The sequence below is a fragment of the Drosophila hydei genome, unplaced genomic scaffold, assembly GCF_003285905.1.
Source record: "Drosophila hydei strain 15085-1641.00,03,60 unplaced genomic scaffold, DhydRS2 tig00008139-arrow-pilon, whole genome shotgun sequence".
NCBI lineage: Eukaryota > Metazoa > Arthropoda > Insecta > Diptera > Drosophilidae > Drosophila > Drosophila hydei.
The window spans coordinates 3,070,818-3,097,215 of NW_022045847.1; the positions used below are offsets into that span (position 1 = coordinate 3,070,818).

Here is a 26,398-nt window from a genome sequence, read left to right on the forward strand (position 1 = left end):
GCAAATAAAATTAAACTGAAAACTATATTTATGCAAACCAAGTACAAGAATTACAAATTCTTAGCCAAGATAAGGCATTTAAACAATCAAACAATAGCACAGATCGATATATGGGCTTAAGTAACAATGATTTACTTGTTGTTAAGCAACAGAAGTAAGGGTGAGCAAGTGCTATGACGACGCGCAAGATTTTGAAAACCATATTTTTTTACGAAGCAGTCCCTGTTAATAGAAAGAACGTACGCAGGGAAACAATTCGTTTGTTGGTAGACCTATTCTCTGTGATTCAACAAAATATATTGTATTTGGTGTACTTTTACAAGGTGTTCAGCCAGTGGAATGTCTGTTTACAGTTAAGTCTATTCATCGATTTAATATAATTCACAAAAAAATATAAAATTAAAAATTTCGGTATAAAATCTGATTTAATTATTTTGCCTTCTAACGACGGGACTTCCAGGTAACTTATTTAATGGCTCTAAGGAACCGAAGATCAAACTTAAAATTGAGATTGAGCTGCTAAAACTTCTATGGCAGATTTCATTAATTCAGAAATTAAGCAACTTTTGATCGAAAGAATTATATGGTAACCCTACAGCAACATGAATTTGTCTAATATTGGTTGATGAAGCTATTTCACAACGCAAGATTTTTTTATCAAATTACCCTTTCAGAATTCTGAAAAGGCCCAAAGAGCAATTGATGATGTTTTCAGAGAGAAAATCTGAAGATTATGATATGTCGACGATGTTTTAATTTTCTCAGACAAAACAAGAAAACAGTGGAGCACGTAGACTCTGGTTTTACGTCGTTCACATAACGAAAATATGCGGATCTCAGAAGATAAATTTCAAAGCCAGTTTGGAATTCCTACGCATGTCGTTTCTAGAGGTGGTATAACTACATCTCCCGAGAAATACACACAATCTCACAGTATTATATTCCGGAGGCATAATTTGATTGTATCAAGCGTCTTATTGTAGATGTAAAGTTCGCTACTAAAGCAATGCCCATAATAGATCTACTGAATAGAGAGGATGAAAGGATAGAAATTAATTTCAGATGGAGGCGATGAGGACGCAATACACATACTTTCGAAAAGCTTTCGATCTTACTAGCTATGCTTTGTCACAAGAAGGGAAGCCGATTATAATAATTTCCATCAACCTAAAGGGCCAAGAACTACATTTTGCTACATGAAATGAAAAGTCATTGAGTCGCGGTGTCAGACTTTAATACAAATGCGAAAGTAAGTTATCGAAGAGCATTATGCAAATCTTTTTACAAAACCGGGGAAGAAAAATAAGATTGCCGACAGTGTTTCACATCAGAAAGTTTGAAAACTCTAGTCGGTAGTGACCCACTAGGAGACACGCTGTTGTTGCTGTTGATTCCAATATTAAAAAACCGGCATAAGAACGCTAAAACTCTAACTAACATCTACGCAACGTGGATCAGCTCTACCAACACTTCACTTCATATTAAAAAAAATATAAGAAATTCCTTCATTGACTGACATTGAACACCGAACGGCAACGACCATCTATTAACATCATCATAGGTTGCAAAACTCAACTAAAGTAGTAGCAGACAAATCAAACGCAATAAAATCACAATTGCGATCATTACAACAGAAAAGAACGCACGAATTTAAATATATATTTGCACATGTGCGCTGTTTCCCTCGATATCAATTTAATTTACAGTATTTTATCTACATATTCTATTGAAGTACTTTTCAGTTTAATACAAATATAAATAATAAGCTAAATACAAAATTCGGAGACTCTATCTCTAATTAAAATTTATTACTATCAATTATTTAAAATAAACAAAAGATATTGAAGTCTCTACTCTTATAGCTTCTGAAATCGACGAGTTATTTAGCGACGCATATATATAATATGAAAAGTTTTTCTTATTTTAGCATTTTATAATATAAGCAACTAAATAAAAGCTTATGATACCGATACACTAATTTTAATTTGATTGGACAAATACTAAGGAGTATTTTTATGTTTTACAAATTCCATTTTAATCTATGGCACCTAATCGCCTAATATGCTGGGTAATTTAGTTTCATTAAGGTGCTCTGTTGGAATTTAATTTGTTCATTCATCGTACGGAAAAACTACTTTCGTACCGACAAATTAATAAAGTACACTACACAATACACTTAATCAACACTTTATTCGCAATGCTAAAAAAAAAATTATTAAAATAAATAAAAGTACCTTTCGATCGATTTTCGAGGGTGACAATAGCTGCTTTGATAAGTATAAATGATGCATCATAGCCTGCAGGCGATCTCTTTCTTTTTGCAGGTGACTTTCCAATTGAGAAACAACTTGCATTTGTACCCGAGCTTGGGCTGTTGATCTGTCATCTAATGCATGCTCCGAATTCAAGTGCCTGTTAATAAAAAATCCCATTGTGAATAATATGTTATATGAAATAAAATGTAATTGTGCTCTCATCGAAAATAATCGACCAGAAATTCGCTAATCCTCTACCGTATATATTGGAAAATGCAAAGGCTGAAATATCTACATATATTACTATATAAATAAAACATTCCTTTGTAATTAAAAATTTGAGTCAAATAATGTCGAAAGCTGCTGAGCTCCCTCAATTAATTAGCTTATTATTTATTGATTCATTGACATGTCTACTTGCAAAAAACGTTAACTGATCGGTTGAAGACAATTTTTTTACTGATAGCAAAGGCAAACAATATAAGTTAAAAGTACCGACCCCAGTAGTATATTACATATGTATTATGAGTAATACATATAAGCGTAGCGAGACACATAAGTAGAGCTTATTAAAAGAACCATTATTAGCTGCTGTGCGGAATAACCTCCCCTCCGTTTAAAGACCAGGTATTTGTACTGACATTTCGCTTATTAGCCCTCGATAGCCCTTTAATAGAAGGCTTTTGGGTACGCTATTTTCCACGTAGTTGTATGTATTTCTCAGTCCAGCATTTCAAAATATCTGTTGTAAATATGTGGCATACTCTCAGCGATCGAACCGCTTTCCATTATTGGCTGGAGGGAAAAATTCAAGATCATCGGGATTTTCTAAAAGGGAACCATGAGGACAAGAAGTGAAAATCGTCTGCATTTTGCTAATGAATGTTTGCAGTTTGTCGAAGCCAGAAATAGAAAGTCCCATAAAGTGATATTAGTATTGTTAAACAATCTTAATTCTTCTTGCATTCTTGTTGGAACACGCAAATGTAGCATTTTAGTTATGTTCTGCTTGTAGTAAAAGATATATATATATATAAAAGGTAAATATATGCCAGTCACTTTAAATATTGTGAATATATTCGAGTTTTAATACCAACAATGGCCCAAACTGTAAGCGAATTTTTGAAATCAAAGCGATCTTGCGATCCTGCACTGTGATGCTTTTGATGAAAATGCTAAATGATGGTAAAAGTTAAGCAATCACTTCTCCAAATGTTTGCAATAAACGACGAAAGTTTGGGGCATATACTGGTAATCGAGGTGAGAAATTAATATATCCAAATCACTACTACCCGAGGAGAGGACCAGCTCTGATGAAGTGTTTGTTTCATCCAGCTGTAGTCTAAGAGATCCTTATGCCTTTGTAAGTCTAAAAGTCGCTATTTCAGAACGATAAGGAATGAGTAATCGTCTGACATCTTATATTGCGAAGCGATTGGTAATTAAGTTCCGTTAAGGTCCTGAATCCAAAAATGCACGGCATGGCCTGAGTGCTCCTGATCCTTTTTTGATAACAGTGCTAGAACTTGGCTTGAGACATTAAAGGGGACATTGTAACCATGGCAGTGGAATATATTGGTTTTACGCTTAGATCTTTATGTGCCACAATAGTGTTCATTGATGTCCGATTATAATTCAATAAAGTGCGTTGCTTCGACTGACAAGTGCAGCAGGAACAGAGGCTTCTATTTTAAGCAATTCAATTACAGAGAGAACGACCCGACTTCCTTATATCTCTCTAAATTTATATCTCTCTAAACCCTTGGAGACACTTGGAGTTATGTGATTTTCTTATATACAATATATGTATACTACCGATCTTCATTGACTTGCCAAACTGACCATCTTAACCTTGAATGAGTTGATCCACATTTTAAAATCCTCGACACCGCGTTTGCTGACAATTTGACTTAAGATGGAAACTCATTAGTAGAAAACTTTCCTCCCCCTGAGTGCCCTCCCACTTCTTCTTTCGATATTGCAGACTGCATCAAGAGCATAATTTGTCTCTTTGATGTTGGAACTTCTCGACGGAATTGAGATCGGAATCCTTATTAATAACTATTGTGGCCATAGAGTTGAAGTTTACCAACTCAATAATCTGCGATCGATTACCCATAACGAGCCTTAGAATCGATAGAATTTTCTAATTACAGAGTTCGCGCTGTATAATAGCATTCAATTTTCTAGGTGCTGATTTTAATTTGGCAGATAGTTCACTCAATTTCCACTTCGTATACACTCCAGCTTACTAAAAATAGATCTAGTTTTGATTCAGAATTCAGAATTTTTAATTTTAGTAACTGTGTTAGTAACTGAATTAGATTTTTTTAAATCCAAGCTATCAATAAGCATATTTTGGTTATGCAAAAAACATCAATAGTCATCCATTAGCAAATTTTTTGACAAACTCTTATCTAATGGGAATATGCTACTTACAAATACACATCCCTCTTCCTTAGAATAGTTTAACCCTATTGATATGGTTATGTCGAAGATAGTGGTAAATTTTATGTTATTGCTTGAACATTGTTCGTATAAACGAAGGCTTTTCGCCATTATTAGGACTTCAAATTTTTTCCCCTACGACCACTAGAACAGTGACTTATCGGATAATACTATGTCTGGTATGTTATAAAAGCAATTAACTCGAAATAAAGAGTATGTACTCAGATTGACGATAAAATATATAGCTTTTAAAGTTTAGGCCCAAAACTTAAAAATTCGATCCTTGAGCTATTCTTGACCTCATCTTTTAAAGGCATATCCAAAAAAAAACCTATAATTTCCACAGTTTTGCAACCTTATAATACCTTATAAAATAATAAGTCCACATATAATGTGTGAAACCTGAACCTGTTGATTGCTTTCCATACGTACGTCTTTTAACCTACTTCAAAATTAAAAGAAAAGTAACTAAATTCATAGATAAAAAAGCCTCCTCCCAAGACGTTTGGTTTTCGAAAACAATACAGTCGAGCGTCTTGTTAAAACTAAAACAAAATAATAAACGAGTAAGACACGAATAGTCGGGGCGTCCAACTAACATTAATATATATTTTTAAATATACTCCATGGTTGGTCCCTAGTACTTGCAGGGACCAGAAATTAAGCTATTACAGTTAAGCAAATTCTTGGATATCTCTTAAAACGCGATTTCAATGTGTGCTCGTGAATTAGGATGATAGTTGTACTGATGTCAAACCATATCGTGAAAATGACCTGTTGAAATTTGATTTATAATTTTTATTCCAGATATTCCGTCGTGGCAGGTTTCTTCTGCGTATTTTGATTTTATGCATTCACTTGGAAAGACATTAAAATGCTTATTACAATATCGTTATGTATGGCCAAATTCCACGCATTTATGATAGACGATTCGATTGTGACTTTGTTATTGCAATGTAGTTTAATTTCATATATTTTTTATTGCTTAATATAAGCTCAATGTCCATATAAAATCGTGGCATTGGAGTTTTATTAGTTTTTCTACTTATCCTTTAGGGAAATGGCGCAAAAAATTTTTGAGCTTAAGTTTTACCGTTCCTGAGGAATTTGAGAGACAGTGAAGTTCAAGTGCCTCTGTTTGTTAAAGAATTTCGGGTCAATTTGTACCAACTTTACTTGAAGTATCTGAGTTAATATACGAAGGCTCTATAATAATAATAGGCCATGCCTTTCGAAGTAAATGGTCAATATATATTTAAAAAAATTAAAATATTACATTTGAGAACTACTAAAAATCAATGATATATTTTTGGAAGAATATGTATTTATATATTACTGATAACTTGAACAAGTTCTGAAGCGTACAATTACTGAGCACAATATATTGCTGTGTTGTTTTCAAAGAGGTCTTAACTTAATATAGCATAATAGTTACATCCAAATTAAAAATTACTTACTTTACGAACGAGGCTATATCTTCCAAGTCAACTTCACAACCAGGCCACCTGCATATTCCATGAGCGAATAAGGGGTGATAATATTTACGAATGGCAAAAACATCATGTATGTGATTATATTCATTATTATATATATCATTTTCTTTTGATCTAAGCAGTTTCTCAGAATCTGATAATATATTCTTTTCTTGGTCAGATATAAAATCAGGAAAACTATAGAAGTTGATATCAGTAGTTGACGTCATTGTATGCATTTGTTGACCATGAGATACTGGGATTTGATTAACCAACTCTGGAACGTAAACTGATTCTCCTAAGCTAGAAGTTGGTGAACTAGACTTCATAATATGTGTTGCATATGTTGCATTATTAGGAACACCATCCTTTTGTAAGCAATTATTTTTAATTTTTTCAGTGCAAATTTCCGAAGATATTGGCATATGGTAAAGAGATTTGCTTAAAAATTCCTTTTGGTGATGACTTTCCATGTGTGGAGAAGCTTTATTGTCTTCAGAAAATCCGTCGTCAGGAAACCGAAGCATACTAATAATAAAATAACTGAAAGAAAATCAAATCAAAATCAATTACTACTAATTTTATATGTTTTGTATTTTGTAAGATGGAATAAATAAATATCAATACTTAATAATTTGTAGTAATATACATACAAACAAGTAAGAAAGCTCTAGTCGGGGGCCTGACTAGGAGATACACTGATCCCAGACCATCTGTGTTTTTAAATATTTTCAATAGTTTGTATCGAGTATTAATAACACATATTAAAACCGAAATTATGACAACACGAGTCGAACCAACATTGCCTACGCAACGCGCATCATCTCTACCAAAACCGCAATTGTCTGGCTCGAACTCATAGATTGCCGTCTACGAGCGCCGCCTCTACCATCTCTACCATCACCGCCACGGCATTGCTTTCACGCTAAGTTGCAAATCTAAACTTAAGTAATACATGCGAACGGTTGGACGGACAGGGATACACTTTATGGGGTCAACCAAACCCCTTATACCCTGATTTCTCATTTTCTATGGAATCAGGGTAAAAAAATTATTCCTGGCTGAACCCAAAATTGGTGATGTCCATTTGCGTGTTTGAAGTTCCAGCAAAAAGGGATTAACTTACGTTCAAAGTTTTTCGTCAACGATCTTTAATATTTTCCTTTGCTACAGCGAAAACCGAGTTGTTCAGAATTGTATATAATTTGTTTTCACCTTAATTATATTGAATATAAGCTCGTTCAGGAATCAACCAAATTTCCGATAAGCACTAGGGGCAAATAGGTAGAAATGTAAGCCTCTTTGGATGTGTGGAAAATTTAAGTAAGCAACGTATTAGAGCTTTAGATTTTATGTGGGGCGTGGCAAATCGGAAAATGGGCTTCGTCTTGAAATACTGCATTTTTAGCTGTAATGCTGTATTCAGACTCTTTGGCTTTTTTTTTACTTTTTTTATAATTCACAACTTATAGTTAGGTTATAATTAACCATAATGGTTAACCATTTAGAAATATCTGATAGCGTCTGCCGTTACCTTTCGGTTCCCACTATCTTCAGTTGGGTCTTTGGCTCTGTTTTTTGGATATTCTCATCTTGACAGGAGATTATGCTTCTTATACTGTGTCATCCGGTGTTTTTTATATAAATCTAATTACGATGATCGCCATTACATAGGCATTACAAACTTACCAATAACTCGATATTAATGCAGCGAATCATTGTTAATCACATTTTATTATCAAACAAATAGTAAATTAAAAGCATAGCACGATATGCTTAAAAGAAGTAAATCAGAATTATTTTTCATTAAAGCATACTTAGCAGCCTAACTTCTTATCTTCATTAACGTAATTAGATTATTAAGCGCGGGTTAATAATATATTTTCGGTAACCTACGTAGTATTGTGATATTAATTTTTTATGGACAACTATTTCTGTGTAGGGGTAACCTATTAAAATTATTTAAATTCTTTAGCCTATTATTATTAATTTTCTCTATATTTCTGTCGTTATATTCCATTTATGATTATAGGCTCAGAAGTTTATTCATCGACTGAAATCAATTTATCATCTTACTTCCAAATTTTACTAGGAATTTTAATACCCAAATATCTCTGTACTCAGGTTTTGTTAAGTCAAAATTAAAGTTTTCCTCCTTATTTAATTCTTCTAAGGATTGGACAAGAATGTATGCTAGGTGTGTGGGAAATGTGTAAGACTGTAACTTCTACAAATTTTCAGTTAAAAACTTAAAATTTAACAAATAACTTACTGTTGATTTCCTCTACATCGAAATTCTTGAAAGCCGACCTTAATCTTAAGTCTTAAATACATACCATCGAAAATGTTTAAATATATTTGAATAAGTTTTATTTTAGAGGCTAAAGAGACTTTCTAAAACAAACAAATTTTCAGAGCGGGATAACATTTTTCAAGTTATTACTTACTAATTAATTATTGGCAAAATAAAGATACATGGTAATATAAATTTAAAATTGAATTAGGAATACAATTTAAGTTGTTCACGGGATCGGTCGTTCGTGTTGATGGACAAACACTCAGCCGGACAGGCGGACATGGTTTAATCGTCTTAGCTCGTAGTCTTAATCAAGTATATATATTTTTATGCTGTTTGCCACGCAAACTGAATGGATAAGTCCTCAAGGATCTGTAATAGGTATGCCTCTATTTAGAGTCCAGAGCTTGCATTTAAAAAATGCACTCTTTATACTTTATCTTGAGCAAAAAGTTCAGTATAGCCATGGTGGTGGACTGACACATGTCGATATTCTTAGAAAATTCCTTGCCATTTGAAAACATTTTCCATTTTTGAAGCTGGCAGTTGGCTATCAGAGAGATCCCAAGGCATGAGCCTATGATTAAGCAGATGTTAGCGAAATATCAAAGAAACATGAAGACAAAATCTACAATTTGTAGATAACTTTACTCCTTGCAAATTCAATTATTCAAAATCAATAAAAATATAAGTGAAACTTCAATATACCCAAAATAGATTTATCATTTAAATTGGAAAACAGACGCAGACAAAGCTGACGTTACAGATAAAACAAACAACAGCGCTCTAGTCTGGACTGATTTATTAGTATATACCCTAAACGCTGCGAAGAGTTAATATACCAATTTTTATTCGATTTCTTTATAGATATATAACATATATACACACACCTACACTGTAACGACCGGTAGAATAGTTCGAGCTGAATTCAGTCGACTGCGTATTCCCACCAATAATATTTGTATTTGAAGTTACCTACGTTAGTAAAAAGTATAAATTTTTCTGCTACATGTTCTCATGGGTTTTAGACAATTCCCTTATGCCTTAGTATAAAGTTTTTAATCATCGCCTCGCCTCCTAGAAACACACAAGTCCTCAGGATCTTATAATTTTTTAACACACCTGGTACCGGAATAACTCGCACTGTACTCCCCACTAAAACAGTACTCTGCTTTGGATTGATTCGCTGTAAGCACACTTGAGTACTCACAAGATTGCGTAGCTCTTCCTCGCACGACTAAGTGAACGTTACTCACTCCTGTCCATTTTCAATTTTATAACTTATTTTCTATTCTGTGTAAGCGATGAGGGATCAGGCCACTTACGCATAACTCGTTATAACGTAAAACCTATAATTGGCGCAGCCCGTAGAATAAAAATAAAGTGCATTATCAGAAACATTTAAGACTAGTGTCACTAAGGAAAATCGCTAGCAAACTATAAACATTGTGTTAAACGATAAAAATTGTATCCGATAAAGAACCAACGTAGCTGCTCGTTTAAATAAAAAAAAATATAAACTCTTAAGTGAACAAGTTCCTAATCAATTAATCGGCTTCAACATGACTCTAGAATTGTCAGACGCCCTCCTCTCCAAGTCCCAACCCTTTTACGGCAAGTGCTTATGCTTAATGGTGACACCAATACATTGAGTATATTCATCAGACGGATTGACTATATCATGCAATTGTACCCAAAGAGGGACGTCCGCCAACACAGCGTGCTGTTCGGGACTATCGAGATGCAGCTAACTGCAGATGCACAGAGAGTGTCTTAACTCTTACAGCCTACCGGTTGGGGTAACCTACGGGCAAGACTCACACACCTTGCGCAAAATTATTGCGACGACTATACAACACCAAATTTACTGAAAGCCTTCGTAAGTTCATCGAAGATTTAGAAAAAAAAAAACGTTTATAATTACTAATAAGGTAACCATAGAAGGCGACATCACTAATACAACACTTTACACTAACGCCATGAAAAACACAGTTAAAAAAGTTATTACCAGAAAATTACCATACAGACTTTATATGACCCTAAGGAAATTTGATATTTCAACCGTGTCTAATTTAAATCTGTATGAAAATAGCTTCACAGATAAACCTAAGAACAATTCAAACCCCACCAAGTCATAGCACTAACCAAAAGAATCTAAACAATCACCAAACTTACTCTAAACCAAACTAGAACCAAACCAACTACAGACAGAATAACTAACAACCTATCCTTCCAGGACAAAACAATTCAACTAATCATCAAATTTAAGCTAACTTTACTAAAAACACAACAGAATTCTTTAAATTATCAATGTTCAGGCATGAACATACAGCATATTAAAGAATTCTGAGCATGCCGTCTACGCACTCAACCACTTTCAGGGAGTGCAATAGCAATAGATCAAATTACCTGCTGAAACTCTAAAATAAGACATACGATCGTTGACCCTTGCCTCGGACCAACTCCAAAAAACATCCAAACCAAACCAATATATCCAACTTATCATAAAAACTCTCTCATATAAACTCTCTCCTCAAGATAGATAAGAGATACTGGCTCTTCTACACATCATATCAATGAAAATTATTTCAATTTATAAGAGACTAAAGAGTATCTAAAAGTGTAATCTATTAAATGCATAATAGAACGGAATAAAAGCGTATCAACTTTGTCCTATTAAACAAAAATTCTATTGTCCAATTCTCATCCACTTATAATATATTAATACGTAAAAACTACCTCTCGGTATGCAAAGCTGTCATTAGTTAAGCAGAAGACAACGTAACTATAGGGAACTACACGTTATATTTCCAATACGGTAACGAAACACTGAGATAAATAACTATATAGAGGAAAGAAATTAATACAGACTGGATCATTTAAGTCCAGAAAAAACAGAGAAACTAAAAAAAATCCTTCACGACTATAACGACATACAATAGATACAAACACCTCAAATTCTTGACCTGGAAGTCAATAAATAAATCAACGAAATGTTAGAACAGGGAATCATGCGAAGTTCTTATTCACCCTATTGTTTACCTATATGGATCGTACCCAAAAGGGGACGCTTCCAAAGAAAAGAACTACCGCTTAGTTATCGACTAACGTGGATTAAATGAAGCTACTATAGACTTATCATGGAAGAAATTCTTGATAAATTAGGCAAATGTCAATATTTCAATGCCATCAACCTTGCCAAAATCCAAATGAACCCTAATCGATTGCAAAAACTGCATTCTCAACAAAAGAAAGGCACTATGAACTCACTCGAATGCTATTCGGACTTAAAAACGCCCCAACAACTTTTCAGAGATATAAAAAAGGTATTCGACAAATTACGCAAAGCCAACTTAAAACAAGTAAGAAAGCTCTAGTCGGGATGCCCGACTAGGAGATACCCTGATCCCAGTCCTCTGAGTTTTTTTAAATTTTCCGTAGTTTGAACCCGGATTATTTGCGCAACGTGCACCAACTCTACCAACACCGCCACTAGATAATTAAAAAAAAAATTAAACAACAAATATAATGTATCATCTCCACTGGGCTCTGCTTACGCGAGCAGTTGCAAATTTGAACATAAGTAGCAGCTAATAATTCAGCACAATTCGATAACAATTAAATGCGAATAGTTATCGAATATTTGAAACAAACTTGACATGAGCGTGCTATACATGGACCTACAAATTCTCTAGCTCTTATAGATGCTGAGATCCACGCGTTCACACATACGGACAGACGGACAGACGGACAGGGCTCAATCGACTCGGCTTATCGTCCTGATCAAGAATATATATATATATATATATATATATATATATAGTAAATAAATATCTCTTTGGCACCCTAGACCAAAATGACAAAGCAGAAATAGAACTCAAAATTATTAACTTAGCACAAATCAAAAAAGAATTGTACTCCATTATAAATTAAGAATTAAATTTTTTTATGCAACTATAATGTAACACCTATAACTACATATATAAATGTATTTATGTATTTATATACAAGAAATACATGTATTTAAACAAATGTATATATGTATACCTTAATCGCTTCTCACAACACTTTAACGGAAATAAATTGTTGGATTGCTTTTTTTCTAGCGGATTTTTCGGAAAGACGGGAGGTATTCAAATTTTGAAATATATTAAATTTTTGTATTCAATGCTGTAATGTAACTCCAGAGTAAATTCTATGATCCGTCTTTTATGGGATTTAAGCTACAATACAAAAATCAAAAGTTTTCGTTCTTAATCGATAAAAAAAGATACTTCGTAATGGAATATGTATTTAAAATCAACTCGATCCCTCCTATATGGGTTCTGCTTCCTGCCTGTTACATACATTTTAACTAAGCTTTTATACCGTGAATTTCCATTTTTAATGCGTTGCTGAAACAAACCTAGTTTTTAAAAATGGTTATTGAACAGTAAAAAATGTTTTTTTTTCGATTTTGCACACACATATATATATATATATATATATATATATATATATAATTGTAAATTTCGAAAAGAAGTACAGAAGGATAAAAGTAACTGAATATACGTGTTACTAGGCTTCTAACTCTAACACTTTTGGGAATATCGTATTCCGGTGTTCCACGCCCCCTATGTTTGAATATGGATTGTATTTATTCAAAATTCTATATATATACTAAGATCCGATTTATCACGCCTATAGTAGGAATTTTAATTGTTTTAATTTTAATTTTTTTTCACGTTGTCAATGCTTGTTCTAAATTCTAAGATCTAGCAATTTAACTAAAAGCGTTTCTGTCATATCAGATGTAGCATTTCCCGATTTGCCATGCCCCTAGTTGTCGTTTTTCAAATTTAAAGTCTCTATCAATAGCGGCGAAATGGTTTGCGTTCATACTGACAGACGGACGGACAGCAAGACTGACGTTGCACAAAACCATTTTACTCTTTTACTTCATTAAGGATCATGTCTAATAACTAAATACATAATAACAATAATAGATGTGAGAATTACCCTGAATAACAAGTAAGAAAGTTTTAGTCGGAGTGATCGACTAGGAGATACCCTGATTTCCATAGTCTGTATGGAGTATTAAAAAAAACAAATACAAACCGAACCCATAGTGTCTACGCAACGCGCATCAACTCTACCGACACCGCCACTTTATAAAAAAAAAATAAGAAACAAAAAAATCTCCATTCGGCGTCAGCCAGGCACGAACCCAAAGATTTTCGCTTTCGAGCGCCCGTGTACTGTCTTGTAAATCTCAATTTAAGTAGCAGCTGACAATTCAAGCACAATTCAATCGCAATTTCGATTCTTCAAATAGATAAGAACACACGCATTTGAATGTATTTATGCAATTGTATAATATGCAAATTTGTTTAATAACTTCTGTTTTACTTAATGGATTTTAATGAAATTTTCAGCATATGATGTACATATTTGATTGGCTTGGTAGAATTGCAAACTCCATCACATATTGGCCCCATTTCCAACTGAACTGAAATTATAAGAATTTGGGGAAATTTGCAGTTGGTATCCACAATATAACAAAAATCAAAATTGTTGAAAATATACATAAAACTAAATACAAAACTTGGAGGCTCAAGCTCATAAGCCGTGCGAGATATAATTTAATAAGTGCATTTCGATCAATAACAATATAACGGGAATAGTTATCTAATATTTTAAACAAACTAGATATGCGCATGCTATAAACGAACCTACAAGTCAGTCTTTAAGTCTTTAGTTCTTATAGATGCTGAGATCGACGCATTCACACATACGGACAGACAGACGGACAGGGCTCAATCGACTCGACTTGTCGTCCTGATCAAGAATATTTTCCTAAAATTCAATCCTAGAATAAAACGAGGGCTTAAATTTCAATTACTAAGTCAAAAAATATATTTGCTGCAAGCTTGAGCTGATCTGGAAGATAGCCGGGGAGATGAAACTGACCACCGCATATGATCCGTCAAATCTTGGTATCTTGTGGATCGGATCTCAAAGGCAAACTGTTGAAGCTCCAATGCCCTTTTGGCGATCATCCCCAAAGGGTTCCCTATTGAGTTGAGCCACTTTATTGCCATGTAGGTATTTATCACAAAATGGTAGCCCTTAAAATATGACGTCAGTTTGCAGATTATATTATATATTATATCCAGATTATAGCCAGACACTCCTACTCCATAGCTTAATAGTTTCGCTGCACAGTATTCAGTGTCCTACTAACATATGATATGATGCGGTGTCCAATCTCAGAGGAATTAGTCACGATTGCCCTAGTATATAATATAAGTATATAATTGCTTACATCTGCGTGGAGCGTATGCACTGTTGGGAAGTTCGGAAAATGGCGATACCACGACGAAACTTCCACATCTTCGTTCGTTGGCGGCTTCAGCTCTACGAATGCCATTAATCCGTCGCATTGTGGCCGACAACCCTTGCCTGAAAACCTCTAAACAGTTGTTCTTATACTTCTGGAGTGTATTATCAATTAAGGTACGCAAATGCTTGCGACATTTCCTCCGGGCCAAATTTCTCGATCCAGCAATCTTTTGAATATTACTGCTATAGAGTGGAGCACTCTTACCACTGAAACAATCCTTTTCCAGGCTCGTGTAGTCGTGGCAGTGGAGATGCATACATTACGGATCTATTGTTCAGATGCTGAAAATCAACCCAGCCGATATTTTCTGCTCTTCCTCTTGACCATTTCAATTGTGCTGTGAAGGCCTTTTGAGTGCTCAATGCAACGTTTGTCAAGCAGTTCATTAAATCGCCAACAAAAGTTGTCAAAAGTCAAAGCAGACTTCTTGACTTAATTTTCAGTTGAACTTGACAAGCACATTGTAATGCGGTGACAACTTGGTGAATAGATGACAGAATTTCATATTCCTTCAAGACGACGCAAATTGCTGAATAGATATATCAGCTATATGAGCAAAAACTTAGGCAATCACGGGAAACTAGAACATCAGTCGATTTAGCCCAGTCAGTCTATCCCTATATGTATACGCTCGTGTTTATCACACGCATATCAAGTTTGTTAAAAATAATCGATAACAGTTATCATAATATTGTTATCGATTAAACAGATGATCGAAACCCAGCTATTAAATTATGTTTCAAACGGCTTAAAAAGTAGAGCCCCCAAACTTTATATATTGCATTTTTTTTTAGTCTCGCGCGCTGCAACAAAACCTCATGGGCGTATAACGATTTGCATTTCCTCCGTGTATATCTCAAATGCCTCTCTAACCATTGGCCTTTGTTGAGTGACTTCAAAATACTCTTGCAATTTGGTCACAAATTTTGACCACGCTGTTTAGTGATTGTTGTTTGTCACATACACAATCGATAGAGATCTCTGCTGACCCATCAACCTGGCTCAGAAACTCCACTAGCTTCATTGTGCCATCGTCGGGCTTCTTCGCCCAAGTGTACTTCTTTGTTGTTGCGGGGTGGATGCGGCTTCCCATGATCGTATCCTGAAGACAGCACTGGTGTACAGAATGCTGACCGCCGTCTTGCACAACACCAGATTCCTTTTTCTCTGAGCGGAATACGAATCCTTCCTTCATTTATGGCAACACACTTACCAAGTTGGCTCCGCATTGCGTGCAAGGTCCTGACAAATTATTACGTATTATTCTTTTCTTTCTTCCTTGAGATCTTTTTCGCTTTCGGCTTATCCTGAGTTCACGCTAGACCGAATTCAGTCGATAGTCTGTTCGTGCCATACCATAACAATAAGTCATAATATTTCAATATTGGAACTGGTATATATTTTCCTCACATTTGGGGTTACAATTGCTATTACAAAAGTGAGTATTCCATGCCTCAGCTACTCCTGCTATCACAGAACTCACCTGTACGCAGGATCTAGTAGTAGATTTTGTTTAGCAAATCCGCTTACGCACACCGGCGGTACACTCGGATGTGGTACAGTGCTCTCCAAAGGCTGGACTCGCTCGTAAGCACATCTGAGGAACCCCAAGATTGCACAGCACTCTTTCCGTGCTCTTTTCTTCATAGGATTTGCAAACTCCTAGCCCTTTTTATCTGTGCAGCATCAAATTCTTGCTGGTTACGGTTATTGCCTAAGGTTCACGAATCGATGTCCTTCAATGTTTAATAATTTTACCCTCGTTGGTTTTCGGCACTTTTATGTTAATTTCCACGTTTACTATCGTGTTACTGTTGCTTTTATAGCTTTAACGCAGGCCATTCTTTGTGCCTACCGCAGGCCTCGGGCCCAGTCTGTAGGAGCGACAGAGGCAAACTCCTGTTTGGGAACTGACCCTTTCAAGTATATCTATATGCACATATATATGTAAAACCAAACATCAACTACATGTATTATTTACTCATATTTATACATTCCTAACTATAACAAGATAGCTCTAGTCGGGGTGCCCGACTTGAAAATACCCTGATCCTAGTCCTATCTGCGATTATTAATGGTTTGTATCGAATATTGAAAACAAAAAAAAAAAACAAATAAAAATCGACGTTGCGACATCAAGATGCGAGCCCACATTGTCTATGCAACGCGCATCAACTCTATTGACACCGCCACTTCATAATTTAAAAACAGAATATGTCCCTTCGCGGCCAGCCAGGCACGAACCCAGAGATTTTAGCTTTGGAGCGCCGCCTCTACCATCACCGCAAAAAGATGCAAATCGCAACTTAAGTTGCAGCTGACAATTCAAGGAGAATTCAATCGGAATTTGGATTGTTGAGATAGAAAAGACTACACGCAGTTGACTGTATGTGTGCAATGCGTCCGCTTGGCGCTGCATGACAGTACTTTTGAAAATTGGCCAAACGTTTTGTTTAATAACTTCTGTTTTACTCAATGGATTTTATTGAAATGTTCAGCACATGATCTACATATTCTATTGGATTCCTAGAAATGCAATCTTCTTCACTTATTGGCCCTACTTCCAAGTGAACTTATATTTTAAGAATTTGGGGAAATTTGAAGCCGGTAACCAAAATATAAGAAAAATCAAAATTGCATTAAATATACATAAAACTAAATACAAAATTTGGAGGTTCCCGCTCTGAAACCGTGCGAGATATATGTCGCCGCATTTACACATACGGGCAGACGGACAGACAGACAGATGGACCGCCCGACTACAAACTTTCTTAGATGTTTCGTATCAAATGACTACATGAATTAAATGATTTAATATATTTCATCGGAATAATTTTTAATCTTTTTTTCACACTATTTTGAAATTACTATTCGCGTTAGTATATAATCAACGTAGTTATATAATCTTTTCGACCATTATAGAAAATACCATTAAAAATAGCCATCTTTATAAGCACTGTAAACAATATCATTAATATATCCGATTTATTTCACCAATCGCATATGCGAAACTTGTGAGATGTAGATATATAACGTTTCGCTTTAATGGTGCAGAAATTTGGATGTCCGAGACTTAAAGAACCACAAAATAGACAGGTACTTATCAACACAGAAACAAAAAGACAGTTAAATTAACTGTTCAATACAGTAAAAATATAGAACTGAATGCTCAAAACTTACTAGATCATATATTAAAAATCCCACAATTTTCGATCTTAATGATTCGGAATTAAAGTTTGAAAGAGGTCACCAAAGTAAGTTCAATGGGAATAGCTAAGTCTTTTAGTCTGATAGTACCATTCATATACTAATTAAGTATGCTAAGGTTAAGGGTAGAGTTCACATTAATTGATTTACAACTAACTATGCAACATTCTGCAAGTTGGCAACAACGGCAATATGTCGTATGCATTGTACACCACATTGGATGAAGAGGTTATCATCATTAACGAGTGGTCCGCAAGATTTAACATAGATGGCAGTCCGACAATTCTGATAGAAAGGAATTACCTCGTCACCTTTGACCTGACTATCACCTATCTAAATATACCTTGTATCCAAGTTATTTTCTAGGTCCGCCTCTGGATTAAGTATCAATTCTATTCTGTTTGGGAATTATGTTTTTGTACAAGGGCTTCAAGCTTAAGCTTTAATGAATAACTTGTTCTTAAATATAACATTATTAACATTATTAACCCAAGATCAGCAATTTAGGAGTGTAAGCTTCCCACCCTAATCTTATATGCGACCTGCCTAAGGAAGAGTACTACAACCGACTCGGAATCCTGGTAATCAACATGGAGAAATGTATACATATAACAATTTTATTTAACATTAATTCATGAACAAATTATTGCCTCCAAATTTGATCATAAATTAATGTTCTTAAAGAAAATTATTTGTATACATTTACATAAAAGTGTACACATTTTCCAATGGTTTTTTTTTTTTTGGTTTCCACCTAATGGAGCAAAAGTTATTACTTACTGTGCCAATAGTTTTTAAATCACATTTCTATGGATATGGCTAAAATAAGAATCCTATGTCATAAAAATAAATGTTTATACATAACCATCAAATACCCATTTGGGATCTCATTTGTATATATACATATGAAAGAATAGTTACAATTGCTTACAAACATATAGACGCAGACTTTGTTTATATTTGAACATACTCATATCAAAGTAGAATATATTTTTGCAATATTCTAATTTGCAATGTACATCCAATGCTTTTCAGTCAAAAAAATATATACACGTCTTTCTCATACACAAAATAACAATGACGTAAATATATTCATTACATACATTAGTCTAAAAGTTACCTAATCAATTATTTACGTTTTTTGTATATGAAATATTGCATCTCAGAGTTGAGACATTTACACCCACATTTAAATGTGTATGTATGCATGTAAGTAGATACCACAAATGTACACATTTTGCATTAGTTTAAAATAATATGTACCCATACGCAAACACATTAAAACTATTTCAGAAGTGGACAAACTTCTTAAAAGCAAATATATACTTATAAATACATATAAAAAATATATATTTCTTTTGGAATAAATATTGTGGAAATAAAGTTATCAATGCTGTTCAACTTAGATTAGGTCTATACAAAAATCGATTGTTGTTATAAGTTTAGTGAATGTAACTCATCAGTTATATTCAGCCATCATGCATTACCAGCAATCGATGTTTTTTTAAAATTCATCGAATGCATCCGTTTCCACATCCAATTCAGTTAACTTATATTTAAAGTCAACCCAAGTATTATACGCATGGAGAATTTCCTTATTTATCTAAAAAGCATTCAATGAACTGCTAATTTATATGCACAGCTTAAAAGATGTCCGATGTGAAAAACTGGATTTCAATATATATTGAATGAATTTAGGATATCATAACAGGTCTTACAAAAAAAATATAATCTTGTAGACAATCTGTCTTTAATAATGTAAATTTAAAGTTTCTAATTATATTGTGTACAACAGATAGATTTAAGCTCATTTAAGGGAATTATTATTATTTATTAGATTACATGTATACACACACGCGCTCTGTTTGAAGAGCAGTATACGAAGCGACTGCACTTGAGCTGCAATATGGGCTTTACTATAAGTTGTTGAATAACTTTTTTTCTATATGCACCTTCTTAAATATATTTTCAGAGTGTAATAATACCAGCCGCACGCATGTATTTGTTAAAGAACAAGTTATAACACCATACACACGTACGTATTTGTTAAAGAACAAGTCTCTAGATTCGAAAATACGTTTTTTCAAATTCGAGACGAATGGGGTGTTCAAGTGAGGAACTCAAAACCTGGTCAAATTATCGATTATTATCGATAATAAGGCGTTATCGAAAAAAATATATGCTCATAGTGTGTCATAATATATACAGAAATATGTCTTTAGAGATCGACTCATAACTACATACATCCAATTTCACAAACTAAAAATACCCTGGCTTGCCATTAACAATGGGTACATAGCATAAGTGCTTAGGGCTTACATGGCTCATCAGATCTATTCCAGAATACAACCTTCGTTGGCAATTTTAATATTTCCGTTATGGCGTTCAACAAATAGAATGCGGGAATAACATCCGATCATAAAAAGCAAGGCATTTCACAACGCTTGGCATCAAATTTGTTAGATGGGAAAATATAGATGATACAATAAGACAACTATCTGGAAGCGATAGACATTAAATGGGTTTTTATTATATTTTTTTTGCTCTGCATATTTCTCCTTGTATGATAATGCAGAGATCGATCTCCTTTTTAGTCAAATGAATATTATGTAGGCAATATTTAGAAATACGTTTATTCAAATTCAATTTTTTTAAATTCAATTTTAGACATAAGGTAATATATTTATATATTCATTTAAAACAAATTAATTTTTAGATTTATGTATATAGATACATACAAAACTTTTGTTGAGACAAAAAATTGTATAATTAAGCAATGAGTTGATTCATAATACAAAAAATAAGCTATATTGCTAGACTTAAAATTTGTATTCTAGCTTTTTCTGGCTTTTTTTACCAGCTGATCTGGGTGTAGAAGCCCTGAAATTTGGCAACACTGAATAAAATGAGTAACCAATAATAGATGAATATAGGTATTAGTACTAGTTTACGATGTCCAATACTATGACTTCAGTATTCCCCGTATAAATCAAATCTTTTAGTAAAAATTGTCAAAAGTAAATCTTTGCGTACCACCAACTATTTTGTTCTTAGTCACTGCTAATTTGTGAATTTCTAATACTTGCTACAAGTAACAGGTTAAGTAAATATCGCTCAACTCTATTAGAGAACCTTACCTAAAAAATATAAATTTAGAAAAAAGTAATAGTTTCAAATTATATTTATAAATTTTACAGTAATGCCAGCCAACGAGATGGGATTTTCAGAAGAACAAGTTGGCGTGAAATTGGACCGATGTGTCTCTGATACAATCGTTAAAGGAAGTGAGTGCTCACTATTATATAATATACTGTATTGATTCGGTTAAAAATAATATATCAAGATATAAAAAAATTAAAATTTTTTAGCCAGCAAATAGGCATAAAAGGAATAGAATGAGTTTTTGCACATAAATTTGACAAGTCGAAAGTCGAAAAAGTAGTAGAAAAAAAATAGACATTGACTAAAACAAGTCAAAATATCTGACGGATATATAATATAGCCTTTCCTAAATGAAGAGAATAAACCATTCAAAGATTTTAGAGATCTTATTAGAAATATTACTAATATAAAGTCACAAAATGTTTTGATCGTTCTTAACTTAAAATAGAAAACAAATGCTTATTTTAATAATTATGAACTCCCGTAGTATTACGTGCTCATGGAATTAACCCACCTTATTTCGTTTCGTTGCAAAATATGACGCTTTCCCAATATTTTGCCGGCTAAGTAATTATGTTTACAGCAAAATTAAAGCGCTTTTTTACATTTACTAATAAAGGCAGTGGTTTCTTTCGTGCAACTCTTAAAGAGTATTTATGCCGAGTATGACCTGTTTCATGTGACACATCTAAGTCACATTTTCCTTAGAGCCCTTGGCAACTGTTTGTACTGATATTTGCCCGATAGCAAATCTTTCTTTTACGCCCACATGTGCTCTTTTCTTCAAGTCTACCTTCGTTTTCCGCGTGATTTATAACATTGTAAATGGTTTTCCTTCATATAGAAAACTTTTCAACTAATTCTGCAACCGGTTTGTCAAAGTTGTGATTATAATAAATCAATTAGATATCAGCAAACCATTATCTTTTCCCAGGCAGTTAAAAAATTAGAGTAATTCAGTCTTAGTTTCGAAATCGACAATTTCCCAGCTAAATTGGAAGGAATTCAGAAGTAAACATGAATTCAGAGATACTTTTTGTTACACATTTTTAGTTTTTTTTTTATATCCTGATCGCATTGAAAATGGGAAAGTATATATATTCTTGATCAGGACGACAAACCGAGTCGATTGTCCGTCTGTCCGTATGTGTGAACGCGTGGATCTCAGCATCTATAAGAGCTAGAGACATTTGTAGGTCCGTGTATAGGTCCGCGCAGGTCAAGTTTGTTTGAAATATTCGATAATTATTCGCATTTAATTGTTATCGAATAAAAACATTCTTGAAATGCAGTAAATAAATTATATCTCTAACGTCTTAAGAGCTAGAGCCTCCAAATTTTGTATTTAGTTTTATGTATATTTTATGCAATTTTAATTTTTTTGTTGGATTTTGGATACCGGGTCCAAAATCCCCCAAATTCTTAAAATTTAAGTTTAGTTGGAACTAGGGCCATTAGGTGAAGGCGTTTGCATCTTAACCAAGCCAATAGGATATGTAGATCATATGCTGAAATTTCATTAAAATCCATTAAGTAACACAAGTTATTAAACAAAACGTTTGGCCAATTTGCAAAAGCACATGTCAGCAGCGCTACGCGCACGCATTTTTCCTATGCGTGTGCACAATACATTCAAATGCGTGTATTCTTTTCAATTCCAAGAATCGAAGTTGCGATTGAGTACTGCTTGAATCCTCAGCTGCTACTCAACTTCAAATTTGCAACTCTTGTAAGAGGTGCAGTGGCTGCGTTGGTAGAGGCAGCGCTCATATGCAGCTAGACCCAGTGTTCGAGACCGGTGGAGATGAAATATTTTTTTTTTTTATTTATTTTTTAATTTTGAAGTAGCGGTGTTGGTAGAGTTGGTGCACGTTGCGCAAACAATCCGGGTTCGAATCCTGGTCTCGTAATATATTTTTTTATTTGTTTTCTTTTTTTTTAATACTCGATACAAACTACGGAAAATCTTAATAAACGCAAATAGGACTGGGATCAGGGTATCTCCTAGTCGGGCACCCCGACTAGAGCTTTTTTACTTGTTTTTTTATAGTTTTACTCAAGAAATAGTATTATTGTTTTATCGATAAGAATCGATGATTTAATACTTCGAATTATCCATTCATATCCAAAAAAATATTCCCGAAACCGATAGAAACTTATTTCAAATACCAGAGACTGGTTCTTTGGCAATTACATACCCATATGAATGGTATGTATATTCTGAAAATTGAACAAGGAAGAAACGAAGCTTTTCGTAGTAATCAGGGATTTTCTTAGTTGGCAAGTTAAAATACATGCGGCAGGCAAAAGCAGACTTGCCAGAAAGGAAATATGTATGATATAATCCCGATTTTTTTACAAAATTAACAAGCTAATTTTTTATTTACAGGTGGGGGTCTTATTATTGGATCAGTTGTGTCATTATTATTTTTACGAAGACGTTTGTGGCCTGCATGGCTTGGTGCTGGTTTTGGCGTTGGTGTGGCTTACAGTACTTGTGAAAACAACTTAAACTCAGTAAAATAATTGTTTTTGCAAATGTATATACAATAAAACTGTAATTTTAATACAAATATGTTGTATCAAGTTGATTTTGGAACAAAATAAATATTAAACCAATTAACAAATATAATTTTAAGTAAAATCGGATGCGTTACGTCATGTAAATCACGTAAATTAAAAATTACTAAAATATCTAATTTTCCGATATTTAATTGATATTGTATTAATCAAAATAATTTATTAGAAAATTTTTCCAATTTGGATTTTGACTAAGGAGGCAAGGTTCAATATGGAAGTTTTTCAATATTAAACTCTTTCTATAGCTACGAATAATAGATCCAACGAAATTCACCATCCACTTCATTTGTATGACGTTTATCATTCATCTTAGATAGACCGATAATGACTATAAATGTTACAGACAGTAAAATAAATATGCTTGCAAAGAAGATTTGTTAGTAACTATATTAAATTCGTGAATGAATTTTAAGTTGAAAGGATGACTTACGATTATATTCCCCAAATATATTGCAGACACTATATTTTTTTTAAACTTCCATTACCGATTCTTAAGAACTCCTCTAATGTAACCGAAGGGCCAAATATTCATAACAGTCGGTTTACAATTGTGACGTCCCAAAAAATACAAAAATTAATAATAAAAGAATTTGACGACATGAGCTATGAAATTAAGCAACCTGTGCAGCAAAGACAAGCTGTAATGCAGTTGTCACCCATAAACAAAATATTTTGTTTTCGATAAAAATTAAACTCGGTGTAGGAATTACATGCACCCAACTTACGACTTGCAATATCAAGCGCTCGACTTGTGTAATTTATGGCGCCTTAGCTAGTACGAATCAGTATCCATCAACCAAGGAGATTCTTCTGGAGCAAGTAATGAAGAAGGAAAAGGCTTTGAAGATATTATTTAAATTAAGAAATAAATTCAAATTTTTCATGTTTCAGAAAGTTTCCACTTGTAATAAACTTCCTAAAAGTAAACAAAAAAATCGAAACTTTTCCGATAGATATAGATAGATAAATATATGCTTTTAGATATCCTCCTATCAATGTGGTATAGTCATTCGGCCTTGAGAACGATGGAAGCATTTCTCAACGGATAATTGATGAAGAGCTGCGAGATAACATCGTTAAAAATCAGGGCTCGTATACGGTACGGACATTAAACAGGTCCTTAAATGTCGATAGGCTAATATAAGAGAGTTTAACAATAAAGTTGACCTTTTTTTAAAAATATGTCGAGCTTCTAGGTTTTATTGTATCCAGCGGTGATTTCAAAAGAAACAAGAAAAAAGCAAATGCGATCCATAAGTTCGGGAAGCCAAGTTACTGTAGATGTTTTATCAAGCCATCCACCAGCAAAGCGAGAAAATTGAAAGTTTAGTAAACATAATAAACATAAAGGTTAGTAAATCCTTGAAAACATCCGTCAACTTTATTGCTCTTAAGTTCAATGCTTTCGATAAGCTTGAAAATATTCTGTCCTTAAAACACATAATCCTCCGCAACCCAGATTTTAAAAAGCCATTTGACGCTCTTCCTACGGTATCAGAGCAGTCTTATCTACGGAAAATATTAAAAATGGAAAACCCGCCGTGAAGTAGGAACGATTCCTCATCTTAACTTGACTTAAAAGCTCGTAAGCTGCTGTGAATACACTTGACTGTGGTGGCGTTCAGTTGCGTAATGATCTTTATTCGTCTGAGCTAGAGTTCTTATAATCTGACTCAAGCGTATTTCATCTCTATCTAGCTTATTAAGTGCTGACTGTGTAAGGGTCAACGCTCGTATGTTTAATTTTAGAATCTAAGCATGTAATTTGATCTATTCCTATTCCACTCCCTGCAAGTGGTTGAGTGCGTCAACGGCATGCTTAGAATTCTTGAATATGCTCTATGTTCATGCCTGAGCATTCTCAGTATCCAAAAGTAACCCCAACAACAAAATCAAGCGCCGGAGGACGCAAATAGGGGAAACACGTTCAATATTTTTATTTTATAAGAAAATCACGCGCAAAAATGTGTATGCCATACAAAGCAATCACAAGGATCCTGAGACCGATGTGTCTACTTTCCTTAGCAAGGTGTCTGTAACATGCACGATTAACCCAACTGAAAACCCATTAAGCTGCTTCCGTAGCTAAATAGTGTCCAGGGTGTAGTAAGTACAGTCTACCGCCCTGACCATGATTCAGCACAAGTCGATAAAAATCTTACGATCTTATGTATGTATTTTTTGGCTTAACCAAGTCCTCAAGGTAGCTCAAGAAAACGTCAAGCAAATCATGGCGGAATATTACGTTCCCAAACTGACTAAGTTAGTCAATTAAGTGGGCCTTGGCTGTAGGTTGTGCACAAAAAAAGTATAATGCTGCAGTTCTTTCACAAGTAGACACAATATTACACGCTTAAATCTTCTCAACAGATAATAAGTTCTTCCTCACTTATGTGGATAAACTGACCAAATCACTTCAGACCTCATCTTTTGTTATTGATGAATGTCTTACCCTGTGCAAAATATATCGATTGCGAAGTGTGAGAAAATATGGTCTCTACTAACGAAAAATAATGGTGTAAGCATCGGAAACTCACCGCCACACTACAGCGCATCAAACGGCTAAGTGGAGTGGTTCCACCCCTTATGGAAATAT

General features: G+C 34.0%; 2 protein-coding genes across 3 annotated transcripts in view; one reads left to right on the forward strand and one right to left on the reverse strand.

Moving 5' to 3' along the window:
- Nucleotides 1-19,355, reverse strand: part of LOC111600841 (forkhead box protein P1) — a 77,649-nt gene extending 58,294 nt beyond the window's left edge. The window contains exons 1-3 of the mRNA XM_023317146.2: nucleotides 19,197-19,355; nucleotides 6,161-6,718; nucleotides 2,235-2,412 (exon numbers count right to left, since the gene is read on the reverse strand). Of these exons, the coding sequence (XP_023172914.1) occupies nucleotides 2,235-2,412; nucleotides 6,161-6,702 (720 nt within the window). The 5' untranslated portion in view covers nucleotides 6,703-6,718; nucleotides 19,197-19,355. The remainder of the gene's footprint in view (nucleotides 1-2,234; nucleotides 2,413-6,160; nucleotides 6,719-19,196) is intronic.
- Nucleotides 19,356-20,993: 1,638 nt separating this feature from the next.
- Nucleotides 20,994-23,772, forward strand: LOC111600846 (MICOS complex subunit Mic10-like). Of its 2 annotated transcripts, none has more exons than XM_023317150.2 (3): nucleotides 20,994-21,163; nucleotides 21,258-21,344; nucleotides 23,612-23,772. In XM_023317150.2, exons 2-3 carry the CDS (start codon nucleotides 21,260-21,262, stop codon nucleotides 23,746-23,748), a joined length of 222 nt encoding a protein of 73 aa, XP_023172918.1. In that variant the 5' UTR covers nucleotides 20,994-21,163; nucleotides 21,258-21,259; the 3' UTR covers nucleotides 23,749-23,772. The 2 variants fall into 2 exon arrangements, with proteins under 2 accessions (XP_023172918.1, XP_023172919.1); XM_023317151.2 differs by having other exon boundaries at nucleotides 20,994-21,158.
- Nucleotides 23,773-26,398: the final 2,626 nt, after the last annotated feature.

Bases quoted from the DNA above. Each gene is read 5' to 3' on its own strand.
- LOC111600846 (XM_023317150.2), top strand. From the start codon at position 21,260: ATGCCAGCCAACGAGATGGGATTTTCAGAAGAACAAGTTGGCGTGAAA. The intron at 21,345-23,611 runs GTGAGTGCTCAC...TTTTATTTACAG, and splicing joins TGATACAATCGTTAAAGGAA to GTGGGGGTCTTATTATTGGA.